Source organism: Lampetra planeri, chromosome 1 (genome assembly GCF_965212315.1).
Source record: "Lampetra planeri chromosome 1, kcLamPlan1.2.h2, whole genome shotgun sequence".
Taxonomy (NCBI): domain Eukaryota; kingdom Metazoa; phylum Chordata; class Hyperoartia; order Petromyzontiformes; family Petromyzontidae; genus Lampetra; species Lampetra planeri.
Genome location: NC_136107.1, coordinates 2,017,885 through 2,044,212, shown reverse-complemented (window position 1 = coordinate 2,044,212; position 26,328 = coordinate 2,017,885). Strand labels below are relative to the sequence as shown.

Sequence of the window (26,328 nt, the reverse complement as noted above, 5' to 3'; positions counted from 1 at the left end):
ACGTGTAAATGGGCAGGGCCTGGTACCGCTCGACTCCCGCACGACACGGATCCTGTCAGCGAAGTGCCGCTCCCTCCCCCAAACACCCCCAGACAATACGTTCAGCACTCACCTGTGTGTGTGTGTGTGTCTCTTCCAGCCGCGCAGCCCGTCCGGCAGTGCCGCGAAGACGAATTCCGCTGCGCGATGAACGGGAACTGCATCCCCTTGCGCTGGCGCTGCGACGGCGACACCGACTGCATGGACATCAGCGATGAGAAGGAGTGCGACGGGCAGCGGAGGACGTGCAATCCCGGCACGCACTTCACATGCGTGAGCAACGGTAGGTGCCAGTCGGTCGGCCCGTAACACCCCGGGTCCATCCCGTGGCCTGCCGGCGAGCCTTCGACACTTCACGTGATGGCCTCAAAGTGCACCTAGCCTGGCGTAAGCTTCGTGGTGACGCCACCGCCAACTAGTGGATAATGCCGGCTGCTGTTGCTGTTGTTGTGTGGAGGTGTGAGGCTCCCGTCGTAGAGCTGTTAATAAGAGTGGGCGATGAATGTACAATGTTTTTGTCAAAACCAATGTATGCTGAACAATTATTATGTATGCCAGTGCTCATATTTGACCTTTCATGTCAATGATAACATAACAAAAGTCATACATTGGCTTATTGAGTGCTTGAAGCTTGCCGCGTTGTTAGGCATTGCTGCGGCCATGAAGGTGATAACCCTTTGTAAAAATTCGTTGCTGGCTAAAAGCCATTGACCGCACCCGATGGTTTCGTGCCACGATGCACAGAGTCACCCTCGCGCGGTCGTATGCCTCTGCCCGTGAGCCCAACTCAGTATCGAAGCATTTCATCTGGTTGTGGTTGACACCAGGCATCTGCATCAGAAAGGCGTGGCTGTGCGACGGTGACAACGACTGCGAGGACAACTCTGATGAGGCGGGTTGCCACGCGAGGCACTGCACGCCGCCCTTCTTCCTCTGCGCCAATCACTCTGCCATGTGCCTGGACCCTAAGCAGCTGTGTGACGGGAACAGCGACTGTCCCGATGGCTCCGATGAGAGCCTCCTGTGCGGTGCGTACCCCGGTGCCTTGCCGTTGCTTTGCAAACCCAGCACGGTGGTGGCGAAGGTTGGTCATCATCATCATCGGCATCATAATCCATAGGCAGATAGTCCGTGGGTGTCCACTTTACGTTTCGTCATTTATTTCCACTTTCTTCTGTCTTGTGCCAAAATTGCTCAAGTAGTGCCACATCTTTCTGGCACCAGGCTCTCGTGATGTCTCGTTCAAGCCCTTTTCTGTTAGGTCTTCCTCTCTTCCCGGTGAACCTACATATTTCTGAACATCAACAACAACAACAACTTTTAATGTTCCTGTTGTTGTCCATCCTACACGTGCATTCAAACAGTGCCGGTTTCCTTCTCATCACCACCTGCGTCACCAGGTTGTCTTCTATATAAAGTGTCAACGATTCAGAGACAGAGTTTCTAGGAGGCACCTTCTTTATTCACAACTTTCACGGTCTCGTCCACACACTCTCCACAGCAGCTCAGCCCAGCGATGTACACAACACTAGCCGTCTAACACTGACGGCGCCGACTGAGATAGCCAACTACTCTCCTTCGTAGAGCAACATCTAACGGAGACGTTTAGCGACGACGGCGACGAGACGACAGCGACGATGAGACGAGTCCACTCCCAGAACCGGCGGCCTAGAGCTCCCCGCTCTCAGCTCCTTTTATGCTCCCAGCGCGGCCTGGCTCCGCCCTGACCACACCTCCCTTCTCGAACCCGCCAGCAGGTTCCAGGGGCCTCCAGATGGGGTCCTCCATGACCCTCACCCTAGTTCCCCCTCTCTGCCAACACCGTGCTCACGCTCACCGGCGTGTGTGCTGTCTGTCCACCACAGCTGCCACTGCTGTCCACCAGCCGGCGCTATTGCACTACACATGTACAACCTTTTTCTTACGTTGATCACTCTTTGGGGTCCAGCCTTGAAGGTTGGTAGATAACACAAATGAAGTGAAAAACTCTATTCACCTGGGCATCAAGGTGACCATACACTTGGCTTGCAAGGAAATGCCAGTAGAGCAAGTGGATTAATCTCCATCTATTTGCACCTGCGTGGTAATAATGTCTACACAGAGGCTGTTGGCCTGTCACGTTGACCCTATATGTATCGTGCTGGAGGTGCTTGTATAGGTATTGATATGATCGTGTAAGTGTTGATTGTTTAGTCGTGCATGCTGTTGTTGATTGTCAATCATTGGTGTGGGTGTTGTATACAGCATTTGTCCAGGTGTTGTATGTTGAACTTCTTTCGCACTGTACGTAGCCAACCGTGCTAATTGGAGGAGCGAATTTGTGCATTAACATTTTATTTTAACAAACAACCCTGTGGATAATGTGTACATGTTCATTGTACAGGTTAGTCTTGATGACAATTATAGATTGGGCTTTTTAAAAAAAATCTCCGTGCTCTTGTGACAATGCAGTCAAATATATTATTTTAGATTCTTGGTTCGTCTGATAATGTCCACAGGATTTAGTTTGTTCATCTTCATTGCATTTTACATGCACTGCTTCGTAAAGGTACCATCTAATATTCATGGGATATGCAAATGTGCACAAGTTGAGTGAGAGAAGTATAAATATATTTACATGGAATTCGTACACATTTATACACAACAAGACTTGTGCAGGTCTCCTGCGTATATTGGCCATCGTTTTTTGACTGTTCAGGCCAGGTGGCTCAGCAGTAGAGTAAGTGGCTCGCAATCCTAGTTGGGTCGATCAAACGAGCACCAATTTCCGGGGAAGCCAACAGTGGTTGTCCTCATGAAAGACGCGCCCCCTGCCATCTGTACGTCGAATTTCCTAGCGGTTGCTTAGGGTTGTTAAATGGGAGATGAGCGACGATTCGATGCTCACCTGCGCCGGAAATCGCTCTAATTTCACTTCGTTGCTTCTTCTTGCAGCCAACTTATCGCCCCTCTCCTGCCGCCCTCTTTTCCCCGCAGACCTATGCCAGTCGGACAAAGGCGGCTGCAGCCACAACTGCACGGTCACGCCGGTGGACGGCTTGGTGTGCTCGTGTCCCAAGGGCATGCAGCTGGGAGAGGACGGGAAGACGTGCAACTTCACGGACGAATGTGCACGCCACCTGCGCTGCAGCCAGCGCTGCGAGCAGGAGAAGGGTTCCGTGAAATGCGGCTGCTACGATGGCTGGAGGCTCATGCTGGACGGGAAGAGTTGCCGCAGCACGGGTCAGCGCGCCCGCGCCCGCTCAATCGTTCACTCGTTCGTGCCCTCCGGCTATGCATATCTGGTTTCCACCGTAGTGCAATAACTGTCCTTTGCACATGCTGCGTCTTGCGATAGGTGTGCGGGAGGGTTTTCCACCACTGGCTCACGACTGCAAACAGAGATGAGCACTGCCCGGCACAATTTTTTCCAGCCAGGTGGCGAGAGTGATAGAGTGAGCAGCTCGCAATTGGAAGGTTGCAAGGTGAAATCCTGGTTGGGGTGTTGACTCAGCCCATAGTGAGATTATAATAATGAACGCAACAGGGATTGTCCTGTGCATTGAGTCGCCCCTTCCCAACATAGGAAAGAGGAATTTCCACCAGAGGCACAGGGCTTTGAGCAGGAGACGAGCACTGCCTACAATGATCATTTGACCAAAAAAAATATTTGATTTAAACACACGTAGAATTTTTTCCGCAGCACATTGGCACTTAAGTATTGGCATCAAAACCCAAAGAGGAGCTTAGGTCACCTAACGCAGCTTCTGTTATTTGTAGAGAGAGAGAGATGGGGGGGGGGGGGGTGCTCCTACATCCACGTGGTGACAGCGGTGGGGCGCCAAGGATTAGTCACATAGCACCACGGTGTTCTCGATTGCAACTGTGACTCCGGCCGATAGCTCGTGGCAATTCTTTAGGAGCGATCCTTCATTGAAGGCAACCAGCGTGAAATGGGGGGGGGGGGGGAGGATGGGGCGATTCGCCGCTGCTCATTTCCCACCCTGGGAAATGAATGTAAACCGTTGGTGACTTTTTTGAAATAGTACGTAGCCGGCCAGATAGCGACGGGTGGATGGGCGAATCAGTGGCACCCAGCGGGAGGACCTGGACGTCCGTGGCGTTGTCGAGACTCCAGTGGCAGAGGCAGATCCCTGCTGGCACCACTGTTTGCAGGGATCATTTAGGGGGTGGCAAAGTGGTGACGGAGGCCTGGTAGCAGCAACTGCTTTGGTTACGGGGCATCTCGTCAGCGTTTGACGACCATAAGCCGATATGTGTGCGGTCACATTTTTAAATCCTTTATATTAAGTTCGCTTGCGCGCTTCCGACTGTGCAAATCTTTCGGTCGTTTTTTAACCCACTTCCCGTGATCCAATCGAGCTGACATTTTCCACACAGGCTCCGTTGTGCGTGACAATAAATTTTCGTGAAAATTTTTTTCCAAAATTTTACACTGTTTAGGGAAAAACATTTAAATATTTAATTACCAATTGCTTAATGCTGGCAGACAATCATCTGACCCATAGGTGGCAGCCATCTCAAGCCAGAGGACGAGAGGACTCTAGCCGCCACGCATATAAAGGATTTAGAGTGAAAAACTTTGTTTTTACGGGTTAATTTTCTAGTTTTTTTCCCCTTAAAATCTTCTTTGTCATGCAATTGCGGTTGTAGTGTGTTGAGCAGTGACGCAGTGCCGGATCGGCATGCTCACTGTGTGCCACGTTCGCACCCCTCCCCACCCACCCACCCACCTTGTCGCCGACGCAGACCCGTTCGTGCCATTCATCATCTTCTCCACGCGCCACGAGATCCGCCGCATCGACCTGCACAGCCGCGACTACAGCGTGCTGGTGCCCAGCCTGCGCGACGCCATCGCCATCGACTTCCACTTCGGCCAAAGCACCCTCTACTGGACCGACGTGGTGGAGGACAAGATCTACCGCGGCAAGTTGGCCTTCAGCGGCGGTGAGTAGCCCTCGGCCGTCGTTCGCGTGCGGCGGGGAATTTTGCAGCTCGGCGGTACGCGCGTGTGCGTGTGTGTGTGTGTGTGCGTGTGCGTGTGCGTGTGTGTGTGCGTATGTGTGTGTGGGGAGCGGTAGTGTAGCGGTTAGCGCGCTGCGCTATGAACCCGGAGACACGGGTTCGATTCCCGCTCACGACCAACACCAGTGACGATTATCTGAACCGGTCCCGGGCCTCCCCTAGGTCGACTCAGCCTCAAATGAGTACCTGGTGGTGGTGTGTAAACATCGCCACTGGGGAGACAAAGGCGGTCGGGCGTGGTGCTGGCCACCCACCCCCTCGTGTACCGTTCCGGCCTTCATAGGTGCTCGCTAACAGCACTTGCCCCTACAGTCTGTTAAGGCTACACGGGGGATCTTTTTATCTTTGTGTTCACGTATGTGTGTGCGTGTGCGCGTGTATGTGTGCGCGTCAGGAATTCCAACGTTCCCGCAATTCGTGTTTTCCAAAGAGGTCTCTGTCCCGCATCTTGGATATCATCCTGATTGCAGGATTTAAAGGCAGGAGGAGAAGGTGCAGCCTCTCTGAGTAAACGCTTCTTTAGCGAGGGAGCTTGGGGAATGTGCACCGAGTCTCACTGCGTGCTGCCCGCGCGGTGACCGATATCGCTGCGGTCGTTTATGCAAACCTTGCAACAAACACCGTGAGCCAGTCCTAATATTTCAGACATAAACCAGGGCACATAGCGAGCAGGGCCTTTATCTGTAATGCCCAAATAATTGCTTGCATTGCTCGTGCACGCATTTGCATAATGCACGTACATTTGTGCATAATTTCGCCATAAAATTGGATGATTTTTGTCTTCACCCGATTCATTGTTTAGAGAATTGAGTAATGCGGCGCGCCATTAGTGCAATAATTTGCCGAGATGTTGGGGGTCAGTGGCCAATCGACACTCAAAAATCGGTTTTCTTCTGAAGAGACTTGCCACTGGCATGGGAATGTGGCATTTCCAGCAATGGGCTCGAGGCTCCCAACGGAGATGTATCCTGTCGGGCGACACTTTGCCCTGACCTCTTTGCACGCGCGCCCTGATCGGAAACGTGCGCGGCGTGAGAACCGTGGGAGAAAAACAATGCAGTGCCGCATTCTTCTTTTTTCTTCGTACGGCTGCCGATGTAGATGCAGAGCAACGTCTCCAGTGTCACATTCAGGTGGTCAAGGCCAGAGTACCACATCAGGAGCAGCGGAGTAGCGTATCGCCGTCATGTCGCCGTCGTATTTGTGGATCGGGCATTGCGTCGTTTTACGTTGTGCAGTCTGTTCTGGATGGCAAATTGCCCGTTGATGATGATGATGGATGTAATTACCAGCGAAACGTCTTACTCAAAATTGTAAATGCTGTGGATTCACTCTTCAACACACCGGTGGGCTAAAGTAGTGAACTACTGTATTTGTCTTTTGTCAATGTGACACTTTTTTTTACTGATTGGCCGTGTCGGGTAGTGGAGGGTTGCGACACATTTATAAATAACGCGATCTAATAATATTTAATAATATTGGTCGCGAAAGCCTATGTGTTAAACTGGATGGAGAGTTGAACATTTTCCATATTATAGGTGTTTTGGTATGCTGTACTAGTAACGAATTGGCATGTTCTGTTCACGTGACAAACCTTAATAATTGGCTGTGTTGGGTGATTGCTGGTTCAACGACACGTTTATATTTACGCGATCTAACCAAGGAAAACCTTGTGGATGATATTGGCCACGTAAGCCAACATTAGAATTCTAGATTTGAAGCTTTCGTGACTGCAAGGATTCATATTCTTAGGTTTTTTTCGGCAAAGTCACTTTTATTAATTTTAATTTTTTACCTACGTGACTTTACCGAAAAAACCTAAGAATACCTACATTAGAATTTTCCATTCGTGCATCAGGTATCCGCATCTACTGCCATGGTGTGTGCAGCGGATGCGGTCCAGGGTGGACCATGAGCATTTACGCGTGTGACCCCCACCCCGACCCCACCCCCTCCCGTGTTGTTGTGCCTGCTGCGTGCAGGGACGTGGGTCCTGGCAGGTGGTGAGGACAAGCAGCCTTCAAGCACAGGTCCCCGCGACGCCCTCCGAGGCGGCCTCTCCGCCCACAATGCACTCACGGCATCCACCACCGCTGCTGCATCGTAAACACACATCGCATGCTTTGAGCTAGACCTCTAACTTGTTTATGATTTTTTTTCCATTTGTGTGTGAATACCTCTTTTCCATTGTTTCCTTTTTTTAAGTGTGTATTATTGCTTTTTTTTCGGCGGATTAATGAACTACGCTGTCTCATGCATATCAATCAACGGTTCCCCAATTTTTTTTTTCTTTTTAAGCTGTCAACATTCACCGCCACACCTTTAAATTTGTTTCAAATGTGTTTTCAAAACAACACGTCTCATTGATCTTATGGGTGCAGCTTTTACCCGATGGGGTCTTGTACAGGCGCTCATTACGAAGCGTGTGATTCATTCGCCTTTGATTTTGCGTGCCATTAAATCTTGCGTCGCTTGAACTGCCTACACCCGGGGGGAACCTCCTGTCGCTCAGGCTTGCCATTACGTGCAGGCCTCAGCAACGTGGAGGTGGTGGTGGAGCACGGCCTGGCCACGCCCGAGGGCATCGCGGTCGACTGGATCGCTGGCAACATCTACTGGGTGGAGAGCAACCTGGACCAGATCGAGGTGGCCCGTCTTGACGGTGCCATGCGCACCACACTGGTGGCCGGCGGCCTCCAACATCCTCGCGCCATTACGTTGGACCCGCGCCACGGGTGAGGGCTGTGCCTCTCCGATGCTTCCTTGCCAACAATTGAACCACGACAACACCTCGCCAATGTCGTCAAACCTTCTCGCAAACTCCTGGTCACCCTCACAGCAGCAGCGGCTTTTGGCTAACCGTCGAACAAAGACGGTCACCGCATCACACGCTTTCAGATGCACTTCTGCGGCCGTCTGGAATGCTCTTTTTTCCGATATTAGGAAGCCGCTGGAGCTATGCACATTTTGATTTAGATTGAAAACTCATCTCTTTAGAACTGTTTTGTTTGTTGTCCTTCCCCCGCACCTCCGATTAACACGGTTGGCTACGTGCGGTGTCCGACGTTTTACTTCACATGCTGGGAAGCTTATTCAGGAGCGAGGCATCGGGAATTGTGCCGAACAACAGTCGGTACAAGCCGAAAACACATTGGAGAGCTGTGCGGCACGACCGCGGAAAACTGCACGGTGGATCTTCACCACCAGCTCGAGCCCAATCAGCAGCCGCAGATTATAGTGGACTGGCCGGGTGGCGAGGCACGTCTCCTATCCAGCGAATACGGAGTGCGGTTAGTGGATCGCGTAGAGATGGCTTTGCGCGAGATGCTACCCACCTGCCCGCTTGTGCGGTGGCGAGTCTGGAACATGACACTTTGTGTGCATTTTTGTTAGGTGGTTTTTTCGAGTTAACGTTAGCTTTTTATCCAAGATGTAAAATAGTCAGGATTATTACCACATTATTCCATTGCAGGAACCTCGTGAATAAGGACCGTGTTTCTCTTGGATTCTTTCATGGACAAATAAAAGCTTTCATGTTTTCTTCATTATTATATTTTTTGCATTATGCATTGGGACCTACTTCTTCGTAGAATATCCACAACTCACGGCCAAGGTCTTCATTGCAGGGCCCGGGTGGACTGCAGCCTGAAGCAGCTTGTTGTTTTTATCGTGCAGACGAAGCTCAGCCCACGAGAAGATGATATCTGTAACAAAAAGCCAGCTTCTCGCTCGAGTGATATCACATCGCGATGGCTTTCCAGTGCGATGGGGTGTCACATGCTGACGCACCTTGTCATCCTGCCTCTTCTGACTTGGATTGGAACTGTCACCTCCTCAGCGCCTTGGCTTAGCACGCAAACCCCATCTCGTCCAGATTGCTTCGATCTCGAGCGCATTTTGGTATTTGAATGCGTTCGCTCTTAACCTGGACCCTGCTTATCGCCGCCCTGCCCCTGCTGCCCTTCCCCCGCTGCCCTCCCCCCGATGCCCTGCCAGGATCCTGTTCTGGACCGACTGGGACGCGTCGTTCCCGCGGATCGAGGCGTGCTCCATGAGCGGCAGCGGCCGCCACGTCGTGTACCGCGAGACCGGCGCGGGAGGCTGGCCCAACGGCCTCACCATCGACTACCTGGAGAAGCGCCTCATGTGGATCGATGCGCGGTGAGCGAGCGAACGCGGGCAAGCCGCCACCAACCCCTCTTGCCATACGGCGACGGCGGTGAATCTCAGGTCTCGGAGCGCCTATATAAGTCTGCCGGCTTGCAGAGCGGCCACGCACCCTGCAGATCTTCGCTGCATTCTATCCGCTGCTAGCCATAGCACGTCCCGGCTACTGGCTGGATAAACACAGGACTGTGGTGGCAACGCGTGAGCTGAAGGAGAACCCAGAATGCACCCAAAATCACAGAAGCTAAATGGAGCTGAGCGTGGAACAGCACCGTTACTGAGAATCGCCATACGTTGTCAGAAACGGTGGCGGTGTAGCAAAATCCATCGCACTGCACTTCCACGCTCCCGTGTCTGTGCGCCCCCCGCTGACCAGTGTGGTGAAGTTTGGTCAAATGACCCCCACCACCTGCATGATGGGGGGAGGCCCTAGTCCAGCAGTGGATTAACAAAGCACTGTTGTACGTGTTCGTGTGCTGTTTGAGAACTGTCGATCGGCGGCGTAGGGCTTTGGCATCCTGCGCCGCCAATTCAGAAACCCGAGTTCAATTCCCAGGCGAAGCTTTACATCAGTTGAGAGCAATATCTCACCCAGTTCTGGGCCTCCTCTAGGGTTGACTCAGATGTAAATGTGCTGGCCAGACTACCCATTGATTCCAGCCTGAACAGGTAATTGCTTGACGGTCCTTATCCCAACAACCTCAAAGGTCGAGCAGGCACCGTTTTACCACCTTGGCACTGGACACCTGCCGATGTAGCGTACCGATCGCGAGCGTGCTTTTATTTGTCAGCTGCGTGTACATCAGTCTCAGAGTCTGCTCGCTTTCCCTACTTAACAAATTAATGCGGTGTTAGCCACCCTGCAGCACCGAGCCGTGCCATCAGACCGCACTGATTAAATGCCGGTGTCCAAAAGCGAACGGTGACTTTCGGTGAACGAGCCTGGCCCCGGGGTGATGTGGGTGGACAGTGACGTATGACTGCTGTTAATGCGTCGACGTGCCGCTGAAAGGGGACGTCTGTGGCTTCGCCTCCCAGGACGAAGGATCCGTCCAACTCTCTTAGTGTCGTAAAAATGATACTCGTTTGGGAGTTCACCCGGTGCACGAGGAATTGCTCGCTAATTAAATGATGGCACACGGATGAGAACTGCACGATGTGACAATATCGCCAATTTGCTTAACAAAGCATGAAAGGGTCATTACAATTAATTATGATGAGTGTTACAATTAAGCTGTCTGGGCTGGCTGAATAAATGGCTGATGGTGGGGGGGGTGGCATTTGCTTGCCAGCTAACTTTGAAATTTGCACGCTTTTTATTCACTTTTAAGCTACCGTACAGTCAGGCACGACTTAAAACACAACGCATTCAAATGCAGTGTGTCAGAAAATGCCAACTCAGTTACCGCTGCATAATTAACAGTGGCAATGTTCATACGAGTACGAAGTGGTGCTCATTTCTGCTGTCATTGCTGAGCCGGTCATGTAAATTTCACTGTGATATATGATGTCTGGGGATCAGTTCCTCCTGTCGGACAACTAGTGCTGATTTCCCACACAAAGCAGCACTCGTTTTATACACACAAGCGTCATCCGCATCTTGAATGGACGCCCGGCCTGAATTTCTCTCAATTGTGAGCCGAGCTACTGCGCAACTCTGCCAGGTTCAAGTTGACGTCTCAGGTTTATTTAGTTTTATCAGCTGACAACTGAAGAGACAAGAAAGAGTCTCAATTCTATATTTAAATGTGCATAGCTCCAGTGGCTTCCTGATATCGGAAGGAAGAGCGTTCCAGACGGCCGCAGAAGTGCACGTGAAAGCGCGCAATGCGGTGACCGTCTTTGTTCCATTGCCAGCCTAAAGCCGATCCGCGGATGGCCGAAAATCACGTGTTGGTATATGCTCCTGACGAGATCGGCAAACGTGTTGTGGTTCGTTTGCATCGAGCGCTTTGCGCGCAATGAGCGTTCGCCACGAACGGCGGGCGCGGCGATGTTCAGCGTTTGACGTTGGGTGCGTGCCTGCGCGCAGGTCGGACGCCATCTACTCCGTGCTGTACGACGGCACGGGCCTCATCGAGGTGCTGCGTGGCCACGAGTTCATCTCGCACCCGTTCGCCATCACCGTGTTCGGCGGAGAGGTCTACTGGTCCGACTGGCGCACCAACATGCTGCTGCACGCCAACAAGTGGACCGGCCACAACGTGACCGTGGTGCAGCGCACCAACGTGCAGCCCTTCGACCTGCAGGTGTTCCACCCGTCGCGCCAGCCCATGGGTAAGGTGTCTCTCTTGGCGGCGCTACTCTGCCCGCAACTCTCGCGCGGGGAGCGGTATCGCGGCGGTTAGCGCGCCGCGTCTACGGACCCGGCGGCCCGCGTTCGATTCCCCCTCACGGCCAACGCCAGTGGACAGTTATCTGAACCGGGCCTCCCCTAGGTCGAGTCAGCCTAAAATGAATATGTGGTGTAGTGTGTAAACGTTTCCATCTCGGGAGACGAGGGGTCGGCCAGGCGTCGTGCTGGACTCTCACCCCCTCGTGTATCGTGCCGCCCTGGATAGGAGCTTGCATCAGTGGTGAATGTGTGGACTCGTCCTGGGAGTCCCCGAGGTCGATGCACCCAAAAAGGAGTACCTGGTGATGTGTATAAACATCAGCATTGGAGAGGCGAGGCAAAGTGCGTTCTACTGGCCACACCACTCTTGTCATTCGCCACGTCTGCATCAAGACATTCCCATTCAGAGACATCTGCGAGTTACTGGGAGGGTGCGTCCCGTTCACCCCTCAATCTCAGGATGCTCAAGCTGGTTGGCATAAATTTTTATTCAAGAAGGCGCAGCGCCGCTGTTTTTAAAGACATTGTACTCGCCGCAGAGAAGTGTTGCGACACGGCTGCGCCCGACGATAGCTGGTGCCACACTGTGCCAGCATGGCCTTGTGGGAGCCTCGGTACGTCTTGCGACGTGAAGACGTACTGATGAAGTTATTTTATTTCAGTTTCTCTTCCGATTCCGTTCCAAGGACGTGAACGTGCACCAGCGGAATGGGAAAGCGTTACTAGGTGTTCACTCAGTTTAACACGTAGCCTCGTGGGACCAGTGCTGTTCACTAACAGCACTGGTCCCACGAGGCTATCCAGGGCTGTGCAGGAGATCCTTGTCTTTGTGTGTGTGAGCTGAATCAGAATGTCGCTTGTGTATTTGCATGTGGACTCAAGTGGCTCCTCCTTGTGTGTTTGACAGCTGCCCTCCCTGCACGTGTTTGTGTGTGTGCGTGACGGAGAGCCCTCTCCCACTCTGGATGCGCTCTCAGTCAAACGGCTCATTTCCCTGCCGACAAATGCCCTGCCGAGTGGCTTGCTCCGTCGACAGTGGGGCACCCACGTGCTCCCTCGCCCCACGCGCTCTCTCGCTGGATGGCTGCCCCGTGCTGCCATCACTCTCGCTTGTCCTGGGGGGCACCGTGTAATTTCTAGGCATAATGCAAAGTTGAACTATGAAATGAAGGGTTTTTTTTTTATAGTAGACATCTATAACCCGATTATTGCATGGTTAAACCAGCAATGCTGTGTATTTATGTTCTCGTGAATGCACCGTGAAGAGTTATGCTTAGTTCTCGTCTCCTTCTTCACGTTATTATTTTTAAATATTTGTATCGCATTATTGGACGAAGCGCTATCCCAACAAACTCCATGGGCAATAATTTAATTATGGCAGTGATCATAAACCACCGCGTTTTACTGCCACGAAACTATTATCACCCCCAGTGAATGGCGGAAATATTTAAGGGTCCTCTAGCGCTGCTAAAAGACATCACATTTTTAATGGCCCGTGACAACTGTGAGGAACGTCGCTGCTGCTGCTGAGTGGCCCTGCGTGTTAGCACGTCTGCGGGAGTTGCGCCGTCGTCATCCGCTCCCTCGCGCGACAGAGAATCCCGCTCCACTGCTGCGCCCCCTCTGTGCCTCGCCACTCGACGAGCGTCGCGCCGCGTGCTTTCTACGTTGCAGCCGAGAATCCGTGCGCGGCGAACGGGGGCCGTGGTCCCTGCTCGCACCTCTGCCTCATCGACTACGATCGGCGGGCTGCGTGCGCCTGCCCTCTGCTCATGAAGCTCGCCCCAGACCGGCGCACCTGCAATGGTGAGCGGTGGTGCAGCGGTTAGCCGGGCGTGGTGCTGGCCACCCACCCCCTCGTGTGCCGTTCCGGCCCTCATAGGTGCTACTCTCCAACAGCACTTGCCCCAACAGTCTGTTAAGGCTATACGGGTGAGCTTTGTCTTTGAGCGCTCACGGCCGGCACGAGCCCTGTTTTGGCTTCACCGCAATGTCTCATTTTAAGTGCTCTGCTTCCCGGTGATGTTCGCCAACCCTTTGGATTCCCAAAGCAAACGTACGATTCACAAGCTTAATAACTGTATTGCAACATTATAAAGTGAATTTACTAATTACAATTAAAATTAGTTTATTAATGTTCATACAACCTTTAGTTTATTTTATTTGATACCATCTCTCTTTGAGGCGCTACGCGCATTTTTAGTTTGCTTATGCCTTGCGATGCCGAGCTGTGTCGGGTTGACTGCTGCAATGGTGGGGACGTTGCTCTTCTGCACCATTGGCTCGATTCTTGACAGAGGTTGCCGATGGCAAGCAGTTGTTTGCAGTGGTTTGGTTTATTTTGGTTGCTACAGGTAAAAAAAAAAACTCTTGGGCAATGAATGTTCATTTTCCACGGGGACATCGTTACACAGTTGACACTTGGCTTCAGCAGCGGCAACAATAACACATGAACAACAAAAAATTGTACATGGTCAAATTGCGAATGGCGAGGTCGTGTTCCAACATGGGGCAGCCAGCACATGCAATACAACAAGGCTATAGTAGAATGCATCACCTACCCAAAGTGAATATTTTACATTTGCAACGATGACAAAAGCATTGGGTGCTAAACAGCACCAAGGTCAGGAAGATATTTTAAAAAACGATTATAACTTAAAGTCTGCAAAGCAGAGCGATCTATTTAATGTTTGTGTGAAAGGAAATCTGATGCCCAAACGCAATTTTAAGTAGTGCAAGGATGGTAAGGTAAAACTTTATCACTCGGTTATTCCAGAGATTAGGGGGCCGCCACACAGAGGGAATGTAACCCGGGTTTGCTTCTCACAGGAACAGGGGGTGGGCGGGGGAACAGCTTGTAGGGGATACAGGAATGTATCTCGGGGATTAAATGATCCAGAAGATATTTAGCGGACATATTTTGAGGATGAAGATGGCCCAATGCCGTTCCCTGCAAAGATCTACGGTGGGGGGGGGGGGGCCCGATTAGAGTTGGATTTGAAGTTTGCAGTGATGGGTCCTACATGGGGCATTTAGGGCAAAAGCAAAGTGCGGAGAGAAACCAGGTGGTTTTTTTGTTCATGCTGAGCCAATAGCAAATCTGTAAATAACATCACAGTTGGGAATAATGGAGAGTGTAGTGGATTATAATAATATCCAATCATAGTCTGGGTGAAAGGCTAAATTATATCTGTACAGGAAGGCAATTTTTGTCTTTATTATTTTAGCAAATATGATCAACTAGCGGGAAGTACCGGGCGTTGCCCGGGTCAAAAAAGTATTTCAAACCTACTCTTAAGAATCTAACAGCAGTGCATACTGACTGTCGTAGTACCTGCTATCACTACAGTAGTACATAGTGGCTCTATAGCAGTATTTATAGACTCTATAGCAAAAAATACTCACCTGACAGAGTGGCGTGGTGAGGCCTAGTCCCGTGCAGAGCCTCCGGCCTCGCCTAGATTGTCCAGCTGGCCAAGGTGGCACTTTGGAAGGCTGGGCCGCTACCCCTGCCCCCCCCCAGCCACTATCTCCTTGGCCACTCTGCAGTAATATCTACGTGGTAGCATTTCCCGATTGTATAGTAGTAACTGCACGCATCGGGGTGGGGGGGACATCACACAGTGAATAATTTACCTGTATTTCTATAGCATTTTTAACGCGAAAGAAAATGTCCCCTTCACTCCCACCGAAGGCGTGCAACTTGGCATGGGCCGTCCTCCCCAACAAAGGCGCATGAGTTGGTATGGTCGTGCACGCGTCATAAATAATTAAATTAAAAGGAAGCGCACAGAAATCGCACTAAATCGCTAATTAAACTAATTTAAAGTTGACGGATGTGAAAAAGGAATAGCGTTTGCTGACCCGCGGGGCTTACGGCGTGATACTTGGATATTTTTATTTTACGTAAACCCCACCGTTGGAGAGCCAAATGCTTGGCAAGCGCGTGAACACACACAAACCCACACACAAACCCCGCCACAAACCCACAGACATATTTTTACTTTTACATATATAGCAGATATGTGCAGTCACATTCACACAAAGATAATTCCACCGTCTAAATTATAATTTCAGTCACTGCAGCATTGTGTAGTGTGGAGCAATTATAGAGGTACATTGCTGTTTGCCAGGACATGTATGCATGACTATTCTGACATTTTAAAATACTATACTGACAATTGGATGGGTTGCAATTTCAGATCTCAGTTGCTCATCATCCCCATGAGTGCTCTTCTCATGGTGACGATGGGAATGTGGATTTTCACCACATTTTTAGGACCATTGATGGCTATGAGTGCCTCTCTAAATGTAGGTCTGAGCAGTGAGACACCGACTGTATGTATGTATGTACCGTATGTTGAACTTCCTTTGCACCGTACATAGCCAACCGAGCTAATCGGAGGTGCGGTGGTAGGACAACAAACTTAACACAAAAAGCGGTTCTAAAGAAATTAGCCTTGACCAAAGCCCATTTTGTTCTCCCAACCGACCAAGCCACACGCAATGTCTGCTCCTTCTCAAGTTCTCCCAGCCTATAGCGCGTTCACCTTTGTGCTTGTTGATGTATTTGTGTTATCCATTCACTATACGTCACAGGCTGGTGCGTTTTCTCCGAGTGAATATTGAAGCGGAGCGAGGGCGGCTGTGTTGGGGGCGACGGGCAGCGGTGGCGCGGCCGCCCCCTTTGTGCCGCTCCCGCCACGTCACGTGACCACGCGCTATTAACGGCGGCCGGGGCGGGCTGCGGCTGTGTGCTGTACCGTTGCATGCAGAGCACTGGAAGTTCCTGCTGTACGCCCGGCAGATGGAGATCCGCGGCGTGGACCCAGACAACCCCTATTTCAACGTCATCATCTCGCTCACGGTACCCGACATCGAAAACGTGACCGCCGTGGATTTCCACGCGGCGGAGCGGCGCCTCTACTGGAGCGACGTGCGCGCGCGCGCCATCAGGCGCGCCTTCATCAACGGCACCGGCGTGGAGACCATCGTCACGACAGGTGCGCTCGCGAGCGCCGCCGGGCCGTGCCGCAACCACCACCCGGCGCACGTTGCCGCTTGCCCTTCCACGAGCGGTTCGGAGAAGGCGATCGTGCGTCGCTCGCGGATAGAAGAAGTCTGAAGTGTTTGTGATCCACCGTCGAAGCCCACAATTGATTATAGTCAACGTGCCAAGGATGCCACCCACGCGGCTCTTCCTTCATCTAGGTCCGACAAAATTTCCACGGTCAACACCTGACTTCAAAGGTTTAGCCTTGCGTTCTCCGACTCACTATCAGTAGCTGGCCTATAGGCCCCCACATCGGTGCCTGCCTCGGTATCCTGGCTATTGAAACCCTGCTGGGTGCGTAATCTGAGTTTGTTTAGGTCGTTGCACCTGTTTTGTTGGAAAAATCGTTAGATCACCCGGTAAATGATTACATGAATGCGTAAGTTATGCTGCTTTCAAGGGCAGCTATTTTATTTATCAAGTACCACACAGCAGCTGGGTGGCTGTGCCCGCCTGTGCCCGCATGTGCCTGTGCTCAGATGTGACGAACACGCACGGGCTGGCCGTCGACTGGATCTCAGGGAACCTCTACTGGAGCAGCTATGACTACAACAAGAAGCAGATCAACGTGGCGCGCCTGGACGGCTCCTTCAAGGCGACGGTGATAGAGGGTCTGGACAAGCCTCAGGGTCTGGTGTTAAACCCTGCCAGAGGGTGAGGGACTCCCCCAAACCCCAGCATCTACCTTGCAGGACACCACTGTCTTCTGTGGAACCTGCCCCGATTGCGGATTCCCCGAACCTCGAATTAGCACGGTTGGCTCCGTACGCTGCGAAAGAAGTTCAACGTCCATGCGTTCAGTACTGAATTGTGGGGTCTCAGAGACTCGAGCACATGGGCCACTTTGAGGGTCCCTTTCATATCACGGGTGATGGGGGAGAAGCATTTACCCCTGAGGACGTGCGAGGCCTGTTTACTGCTGTTATTTCCGTGTCAAACGAACGTTGAGGCGGTGCTCATCTCCTGCCTACGCAGCCCGGGGCCAGAGGTAGTAACTCCACATTCCTACGTCGGGGAGGTGAGTCTATTCGTAGGTCAACGACTGCTGAATCCCCCGCGGAGTGGTACCCATTTTTTTCCAGATTGTTCAGTGCATTCAGCCAAGCCTTGACCAGTGCCTGCGTCGGTGTGCGTTGGTCACGTGGGTCCTTGTGTCCGTTTGTACCGATCACGGCTCGCCAAAAAAATGTACTCAAATGTGTAATGGAATAGGCTTCACTCGCCATGTTTATTCGGTGCTGACCCATAAGCATGCGAACATCATGGAGGGCGGGGCTGGGTGAGGGGGGCGAGGTGGGGGGGCAGCGGGGGGGCGGGATGGTGGGGGCGGGGTGGGGGGGTGTTTCACTCCAGAGAAGAGTATCAGTCATAGTATTTCATGATGTACTCGATCGCTATGCCATGTACAGTTAATTTGAAGCATTAGGAAATTATGATTGTTTTAGTATACCACTGTCTTCATACATTTTTCAGTCATAAGTTTCAAACAAGACTCAAACATTCACAAAAAACCAACACAGCCTTTGTGGTTGATGCAAAAAAAAAAAAAACTCAGCCATTCCTGAAGAAGTGCATTGTGGTCATCTTTTTTTTGCATGACCATCAAGAGTAAATGTGAGGTATGGTGACTGACTGACTGCAGCAGTGATGTTTACGTGGCTATGTGCATTTCACACATTTTAGTCTCGTTTCACACATTTTACCGAAATGAACGTTCGAGGACTCTTATCTGGATCTACAGCTGCAGCTTGAGACAAATCACCAGCTCAGTCCCTTTGTGCTGTGAGATAGCACTGTCCAAACAAACAAACAAACGGGCAGAGAGATCCGTCTAAGCCGTAAATACGTTCCTTTCGACACTCGAACGTTTGTCTTTTGCTTTACCCGCGGATGTGTTTGGCTCTCTTAGAAAGATGTACTGGACAGACGGAGACACCATCAACGTGGCCAACATGGACGGAAGCAGCTGGAAGGTGCTGCACACCCAGCAGAGAGACCCGATTGGTGAGACGTCCTTCAGCGCACCTCCAATGGCATCTGACGCCGCCCGATGCTCATCACGTTAATTTTACGGCCTCCCTGAGGGGCGTATCGTTTCGTTTCGTTTTGCTGTAAAGTTAAAGAAAATGCATCGTTAAAATCCGGCGGGTCCTCGGCTTGCGTCACGTGTCCCCCCCGCAGGGCTCTCTATCGACTACGATGAGGGCAAGTTGTACTGGATCAGCGGCCACACTGGCAACATCTACCGTTGCGACCTGGACGGCACAACGCTGGAGGCCATCGAGACCATGAAGAGCAAGCTCACGAAGCCCACGGCCCTGGCCATCATGGGTAACCGCCCTCACCCCTCCACACGTCCAGACGGAGATCTGGCCCCGTCCCCGCCCTCCTGGGAGTTTATTTTAAAAACACGACTCGCTGCGTTGGAAGAGGCAAATGCCCTGTTGCTCGCATAGTTAGGAGCATGAATGGTTCAAGAGATTTTTTGGGGGAATTTCAGCAGCGTCGGTCTTTGTTTGCTTTTGAAAATGTTATTTTTGAGCAGAGACCCTGCCGCGTGTTACGCAAAGGCGCAGCGATGTGCGAAGCAAGCGTAAGGACAATTGGTGAGAGGTGACGAGCTTATTCAAAGGGCCAAGTGTGATTATATGAGGTTGGTCAGTTGGAATAAGTAAGGAGAGTCTCAAAGGGCCAAGCATACAGCCAGGCAAGAACGGATAAACTAGCTGCCACTGCTCTTCCATTATGAACACGGTTGACTGTGCACGGTGCAAAAGAGGTTCAACATGCATACGTGCATGAGCGTGTCTCGGCTCGGGCGCGCGGTCGTCGTTTGGCGGTGACCATCGTTGCGGCGGCGGCGGCGGCGCCGGCTCCCTTTGGCAGGCGGCGAGCTCTGGTGGGCCAACACAGCCACCGAGCAGCTGGGAACGTGCAGCAAGAAGGACGGCTCTAAGCCAAACGTGCTGCGCAACGGCACCGCAGGCATCGTCTACCTGCGCTCGTACGACCCCGACGCACAGAAGGGTGAGCCCGGAGTGCGGGGGATGTGAGGGGCTGACGCGGCGCGTCGCGCAGAATGAGCAACGCACGCGGAACACGGGCGTGGGGCGGCCGTGTCGGAGCAGCGGGGGAACGGCGACGCGTGGATGGTAGCACATGGGGCGTCACGGGGCGACCACGACATATGGCGGAGCGCACGGATGCCTCTCGCCGCCAGCTCGTGCACTGCTGTCACGGTGCTGCGGGTCTTCTTTATTTATTATGTAGCAACAGCGGTTTACAGAGTTAATAAATGTAACAAAAAATAAACGCATTTCATACGGTAGATATTGAGAAAAACAACCAAAGAGAAACGTGATTCGGAATATAAATTAGAGTTTGCATGCTTTACGGTGCTGTTGAGTACTGTGTGCTGTAAGTGACATGGTTTTAAACGCATTGCAAATTTTTTATATTGAATTTTTCCCATCGAGGCAACCAAGTGAATGTGTGTATTTTGCACGTGCGTGCGTACACGTGTTCTCCGTTCTCGTGCTCCCTAGGGGAAAGCCAGTGCAGCCACCAGAACGGGCAGTGCAGCCAGCTGTGCCTGCCTCGTGCCGGCAACCCCGTGCCCACGTGCCGCTGCACGGCCGGTTTCAACCTCCTGCCCGACCAGAAGACCTGCGAGGGTGCGTCCGCCGGCCACGCCTCTCGCACACGGTCTACCCGGAGGCCTCCTTCCTCCCCCTCCTCTGTTCCCTCCCAATCAGCGCAACAGCGACGGTGGAGGCGGGTCGTTCGAGATGGCGCTCAGATTTATCCGTCAATATTTGTGATGTGCACAACATCCACGCACGTGCGCCGAACGGACTCGGAGCGATTTGGTGCTTCGGTGTTGATGCGCCTTCCATGGCAGTGTTCCGCGAGTGGTCCATGACTGGAATGTTGTCTTCCTTGAATGCGTTTGCAACTTGGCGTCTGCAACGTTACGATTTGTTCACCGAAAATGTATTTCTTTCACAAAGGTTCTCCGCGAGTCATTCTTGTGAAAACGGCTTTTGGGCCAGACGCTTATTACAAACCTCAATAAAAGCAAATCAAATCGAATCAATCATTTCCGTGATCTGGTGTATACGCCAAGGTCTGGCGTACGCCAAGGCAGGCTCTCGCAATGTCCTTGCGCGCGTGATGGTGCCGGCACTGTGAACGCTTTGTTTTGGCGCCTTGAGCAAGAGTTGTGGAAGTGAGATGCGAATCAGATCTGGCTGCCGGAAAATTGTTCCTGATTCTGAAATGTGATCAGTGCAGAAACCACTCTAGGCCCCTCTGCTCCTGTCCCATTGTCATAATGATGTTTCCTGTCTTTATCTCTCGTTGATTTTACTCCTTGGAAATTATTTTAAAAACTATAGGTACAATGCATTTGAGTGGTTGGAAAAAAGGTCATGTTTGACTATATGCTTGAGAGTGGTGACATCGTGGTTTACGCACTTCGCTATGAAACCGGCAACTTAACTTTAAATTATGCCCATGGCCAACATCGGTGATGCTAATTTGAATCAGTTTTTGGTCTTCCCCTTCGATTGACTTCGCCTTAAATCAGTACCTGGTAGGGTATAGTAGACAAGGCAGCATGGCGCTGGCCACACAACCCCCTGCGCCACGCCGGCAATCGTAGGGTGCTCGCTCACAGCACTTGCCTCAACAGCACTGTATGACCACACGGGGACCTTTGCCTGAGCGTGTTTGGAGTCAGAGGCAGGTGGACTGTGGTTCAGATACTCCACTTAGCATTCCACTAAAACAACAAACAACACAAGTGGCGTTCGGTGTCTAAACATTGCTTCCGCCTCCTCACGGTCAACCCGGGCCTAAATGACAACCCAGTACGGTAGAGTCACACGCATGAGTACTAACGAAATGAAAGTGGCCAGGCATGCATACACGTGGTGCAGACTCTTATCAACCCCATCGTGTTCCGTGAAAGAGATTTTCACGAACGTCACTTAGCACCTCCGGTGGGCACGGTTGACTACGTACGGTGCGAAAGAAGTTCAACTTACATACACTGCAGTGCATAACGTGTACGTATCTGTGTGTGTGTGTGTGCGTGATTGTGTGCATGTCGACAGGCATCAGTGCCTTCCTCCTGTACTCTGTGTACAGTGGCATACGCGGCATCCCTCTGCACCCGTTCGACAAGACGGAGGCGCTAGTGCCCATCTCGGGCACCACGTCCGGAGTGGGCCTCGACTTCCACGCAGGTAGGTCTCGAGGTGCACACGTCCGTCACGGCAGCACGGTGGTGAGCCATGCAGGGAAAGCGTGTCTTGCTTTTCTGACATTTTCTGTTCCTGTGTTGTTTTGTCCACGCGTAGCCAATGACACCATTTACTGGGTGGACATGAGGGTGGGCAGCATCTTCCGATCCAACCGAGACCAGACATGGAAGGAGGCCATCATCACCGGCGGCCTGGCTCGGGTGCAGGGCATTGCTGTTGACTGGATTGCCGGTACGGTTCGAGCCCGGGCCACGCCCGACTTCCCTCGCTTCTTGTGCGGATGACGTGTGACCGCGTCTCCTTACCAGCCGTGCACGCGTTGACGCGGAGGTTTAAACGACCCGTGAGTAATCCACTTTGACCGAAGCGCTGTTTGCCGCATGCAGGCAACATCTACTGGATAAACTACGGGTTTGACGTGATCGAGGTGGCGCGGCTGAATGGCTCGTATCGATACGTGGTCGTGTCGGAGGAGCTGGACAAACCTCGCGCCATCGCCGTGCACCCGCAGAACGGGTACGGCACCTCTGCTCACAGCGCCGCTCCGACCGGCGACGTCGTTCGAGACACGGTCTGCCTCGTGGCGTCGGTCAGGGTGTGTTGTGGTAGTGCATGTCAATAGACGGGCTGTAAGTCAAGCAGCTCACCGAGCTGCATTGGCTTCCGGTTACCAAACAGATTTGTTGCAAGGTCGCGCTCATGACACACAAGTGCTTGCCACAAATGAACCACAATACCTTGCTGATCTCATCAAGGAGCATAAACCTTCATCACGCGAACTCCAGTCATCCTCGCAGCAGCGGCGTCTGGCTGGCCATCGAACAAAGACGGTCACTGTCAGATGCGCTTCCGTGGCCGTCTGGAACGCTCTTCCTTCCGATATTAGGAAGCCACTGGAGCTATGCACTTTAAATCTAGGTTGAAAGCTAATTTCTTTAGAACTGCTTCTTTGTGTTCAGTTTATTGTTATTCCCCCGCACGAAAGAGGTTCAACATACGTACATACGTGTGTGTGCGTGAGCGCACCCTCGTGACGTGTTTTTCCCCCATTAGCTACCTCTTCTGGTCCGACTGGGGGCTCAGCCCCCGCATCGAGCGCACGCTGCTCGATGGCACAGAACGGATGGTGCTCGTGAACTCCAGCATCGCGTCGCCCAACGGCATCTCCATCGACTACGACGTGGGTCCCCGCAGTCTCACCGCTCGCGCGCATGACACCGCTCCCCGTGGGTTTGAAATGGATAAGTGAGCGATTTTTGTTTTGGTGAAATCCTGACCCGTTACCCAAACACGCACATTTCAGAGTGTGGGTGGGTGTGTGTGTGTCTATGCTGGAAATAATTATTGAAAGCACCCTCACAGCGCCCCGCTGATTTCATCACCCGCGTTGCTAAACGTAGTTATCTGCTCGTTAGACAACTTGAAACAACTCCCTCTTCACTACAACTCGAACTCCAACCTTCATTCGACAACCGTGACGGTCGAACTACTTTCTTTGTCGAAAGCCAAACGAAAAGCAACCGCTTTAAGAGCCAGTGATTGCGAACTCCATTGAAGCGACGGTGGGAAGGATTTAACGCATCGGGGATTGCATCTGGGACTCCCTCCGCCGCAGCGGCTTGAGTTTTACTCGTCGACTCGGCCCGGCAGGAGGGGAAGCTGTACTGGTGCGACGGGCAAAAGGACAGGATCGAGCGCGTCGACCTGGAGACGGGGGCCAACCGGCATGTGGTGTTCGTCGCCACCACCAGCGACATGTTCTCCGTCTCCGTCTTCGGGAGCCACATCTACTGGAGCGACCGGTGAGCAGATTCCCTTTGTGCCCCCACGCCTAAGCCCCGTTGTGGGGGCTGCAGCACGGGCATCCCTTCGCGAAGGCTCGGCCGCCATTTTACCATTCAACAACGTACGTACGTACGTTGAACTCCGTTCGTACCCTACGCAGCTGACCGTGCTGATCGGAGATGCTTAAAACCGCGTCGCGTCTTCGTCGTCGTGACTGTCCCGCGCTGTGCAGAATGCAAGACGGCGGCTCCATCAAGAGGGGCAGCAAGGACAACGCGGCAGACGCGGTGGACCTGAGGACCGGGATCGGCACTCAGCTGAACGAGCTGAAGGTGTACAACAGGGACAGGCAGAAAGGTGATCGCAAACGCGGCCAAGAAAACACCCCGAAATGGCACATCCGCATCCACACGGGCACAATGGAGAACATTTTAATTCACAACAGCAAAGCATGCCTGCAATGCTCAAATTCAAAGCAGTTAAAGGTAAAGCCTGACAAGTATTATTTGTGCTTCATTGCCAAATGCTTATACACCACCTCTCTAGGTCGAAGTCGAGAGGGTCTCCCTGCTCAAGCACTTGAGCCAGTGGTGGAAATAAATGATAAAGTCCCTATTGCAGTGGCCAGTCTTTCCATTGGCAAGTCATCGGCGATTTTCCACAGACGTTATACTCGCAACCTTCCCATGATGAGCCAAGCGCTGACCACAGCGACGCGCAGCTGCTCAAGACAGACGAAGCAGCTCGAGATATTGTAGTTGGTTTGTAACCCGGATCCAGAACTCACACCCGCGGTAAATGATAATTACGAGGACGGCAGCAAAGTTAACTGCGATTACACAATGACGATTCCACTGCAATTCCCCATTCATTCGACGAAATACGCAATCGCAGTCGTAATTGCCAGACCCTTTGTTAAAGAGGCTTCTTCCCGAGCTGCCTCACACCGTCGCTTGCTGACGCTCGCCCACCCTGGACGTCTGCGAAAAAAGAGCTTCGCGAGCTCATCAGATTCCCCCGTCCAGGTCCAGATGAAAGATTCCCATTCTTCCGATTCGCCAGCGCCACTTCCTCTCCCCCTCTCTCTCCCTGCCGACCGCAGGCACCAATGTGTGCGCGGTGAAGAACGGCGGCTGCGCGCAGCTGTGCCTGTACCGGGGCGCCCGGCGGAGGGCATGCGCCTGCGCCCACGGGCTGCTGGCGACGGACGGCGCCTCGTGCGACGCCCACGACGCCTACCTGCTCTACTCGGAGCGCAGCGTGCTCAAGAGCGTGCACCTCTTCGACGAGCGCAACTTCAACTCCCCCGTGCGGAACTTCGAGGACGCGGAGCACATGAAGAACGCCATCGCGCTCGCCTTCGACTACCGCTCGCGCTCCGGCTCCGCCCGGGGACGGCACAGGATCTTCTTCAGCGACATCCACTTCGCGAACATCCAGCAGGTGTACGAGGATGGCACGGAGCGCAAGGTCGTTATCGACAGTGAGTACCAACACTCCGTGACGACGTGTGTGTTGGGTTGTACCACGTGGTGGTGTTCAGCGTGACGTGTGGTGGGTTGCACCACGTGCTGGTGTTCAGCGTGACGTGTGGTGGGTTGTACCACGTGGTGGTGTTCAGCGTGACGTGTGTTGGGTTGTACCACGTGGTGTTCAGCGTGACGTGTGTTGGGTTGCACCACGTGGTGGTGTTCAGCGTGACGTGTGGTGGGTTGCACCACGTGGTGCTCAGCGTGACGTGTGGTGGGTTGCACCACGTGGTGTTCAGCGTGACGTGTGATGGGTTGCACCACGTGGTGTTCAGCGTGACGTGTGGTGGGTTGCACCACGTGGTGTTCAGCGTGACGTGTGGTGGGTTGCACCACGTGGTGTTCAGCGTGACGTGTGGTGGGTTGCACCACGTGGTGTTCAGCGTGACGTGTGATGGGTTGCACCACGTGGTGTTCAGCGTGACGTGTGGTGGGTTGCACCACGTGGTGTTCAGCGTGACGTGTGATGGGTTGCACCACGTGGTGTTCAGCGTGACGTGTGGTGGGTTGCACCACGTGGTGTTCAGCGTGACGTGTGGTGGGTTGCACCACGTGGTGGTGTTCAGCGTGACGTGTGGTGGGTTGCACCACGTGGTGCTCAGCGTGACGTGTGGTGGGTTGCACCACGTGGTGTTCAGCGTGACGTGTGATGGGTTGCACCACGTGGTGTTCAGCGTGACGTGTGGTGGGTTGCACCACGTGGTGTTCAGCGTGACGTGTGTTGGGTTGCACCACGTGGTGGTGTTCAGCGTGACGTGTGGTGGGTTGCACCACGTGGTGCTCAGCGTGACGTGTGGTGGGTTGCACCACGTGGTGTTCAGCGTGACGTGTGATGGGTTGCACCACGTGGTGTTCAGCGTGACGTGTGGTGGGTTGCACCACGTGGTGTTCAGCGTGACGTGTGGTGGGTTGCACCACGTGGTGTTCAGCGTGACGTGTGGTGGGTTGCACCACGTGGTGTTCAGCGTGACGTGTGGTGGGTTGCACCACGTGGTGTTCAGCGTGACGTGTGGTGGGTTGCACCACGTGGTGCTCAGCGTGACGTGTGGTGGGTTGCACCACGTGGTGTTCAGCGTGACGTGTGGTGGGTTGCACCACGTGTTGTTCAGCGTGACGTGTGGTGGGTTG

At 52.8% G+C, this 26,328-nt stretch overlaps 1 protein-coding gene across 2 annotated transcripts in view; it reads left to right on the top strand.

Annotated features, from left to right (window-relative positions):
* Window positions 1-26,328, top strand: part of LOC144726318 (prolow-density lipoprotein receptor-related protein 1-like) — a 267,656-nt gene that overhangs the window by 177,236 nt on the left and 64,092 nt on the right. For both annotated transcript variants that reach the window (XM_078605048.1, XM_078604959.1), the window contains exons 21-42: window positions 140-322; window positions 867-1,067; window positions 3,016-3,261; window positions 4,789-4,986; window positions 7,047-7,094; window positions 7,595-7,799; window positions 9,061-9,225; window positions 11,264-11,508; window positions 13,241-13,372; window positions 16,342-16,569; window positions 17,099-17,273; window positions 18,529-18,623; window positions 18,801-18,950; window positions 19,506-19,646; window positions 20,165-20,293; window positions 21,737-21,868; window positions 21,983-22,117; window positions 22,273-22,402; window positions 22,940-23,066; window positions 23,537-23,688; window positions 23,904-24,028; window positions 24,774-25,154. In XM_078605048.1, the coding sequence (XP_078461174.1) occupies window positions 140-322; window positions 867-1,067; window positions 3,016-3,261; window positions 4,789-4,986; window positions 7,047-7,094; window positions 7,595-7,799; window positions 9,061-9,225; window positions 11,264-11,508; window positions 13,241-13,372; window positions 16,342-16,569; window positions 17,099-17,273; window positions 18,529-18,623; window positions 18,801-18,950; window positions 19,506-19,646; window positions 20,165-20,293; window positions 21,737-21,868; window positions 21,983-22,117; window positions 22,273-22,402; window positions 22,940-23,066; window positions 23,537-23,688; window positions 23,904-24,028; window positions 24,774-25,154 (3,723 nt within the window). The remainder of the gene's footprint in view (window positions 1-139; window positions 323-866; window positions 1,068-3,015; window positions 3,262-4,788; window positions 4,987-7,046; window positions 7,095-7,594; window positions 7,800-9,060; window positions 9,226-11,263; window positions 11,509-13,240; window positions 13,373-16,341; window positions 16,570-17,098; window positions 17,274-18,528; window positions 18,624-18,800; window positions 18,951-19,505; window positions 19,647-20,164; window positions 20,294-21,736; window positions 21,869-21,982; window positions 22,118-22,272; window positions 22,403-22,939; window positions 23,067-23,536; window positions 23,689-23,903; window positions 24,029-24,773; window positions 25,155-26,328) is intronic.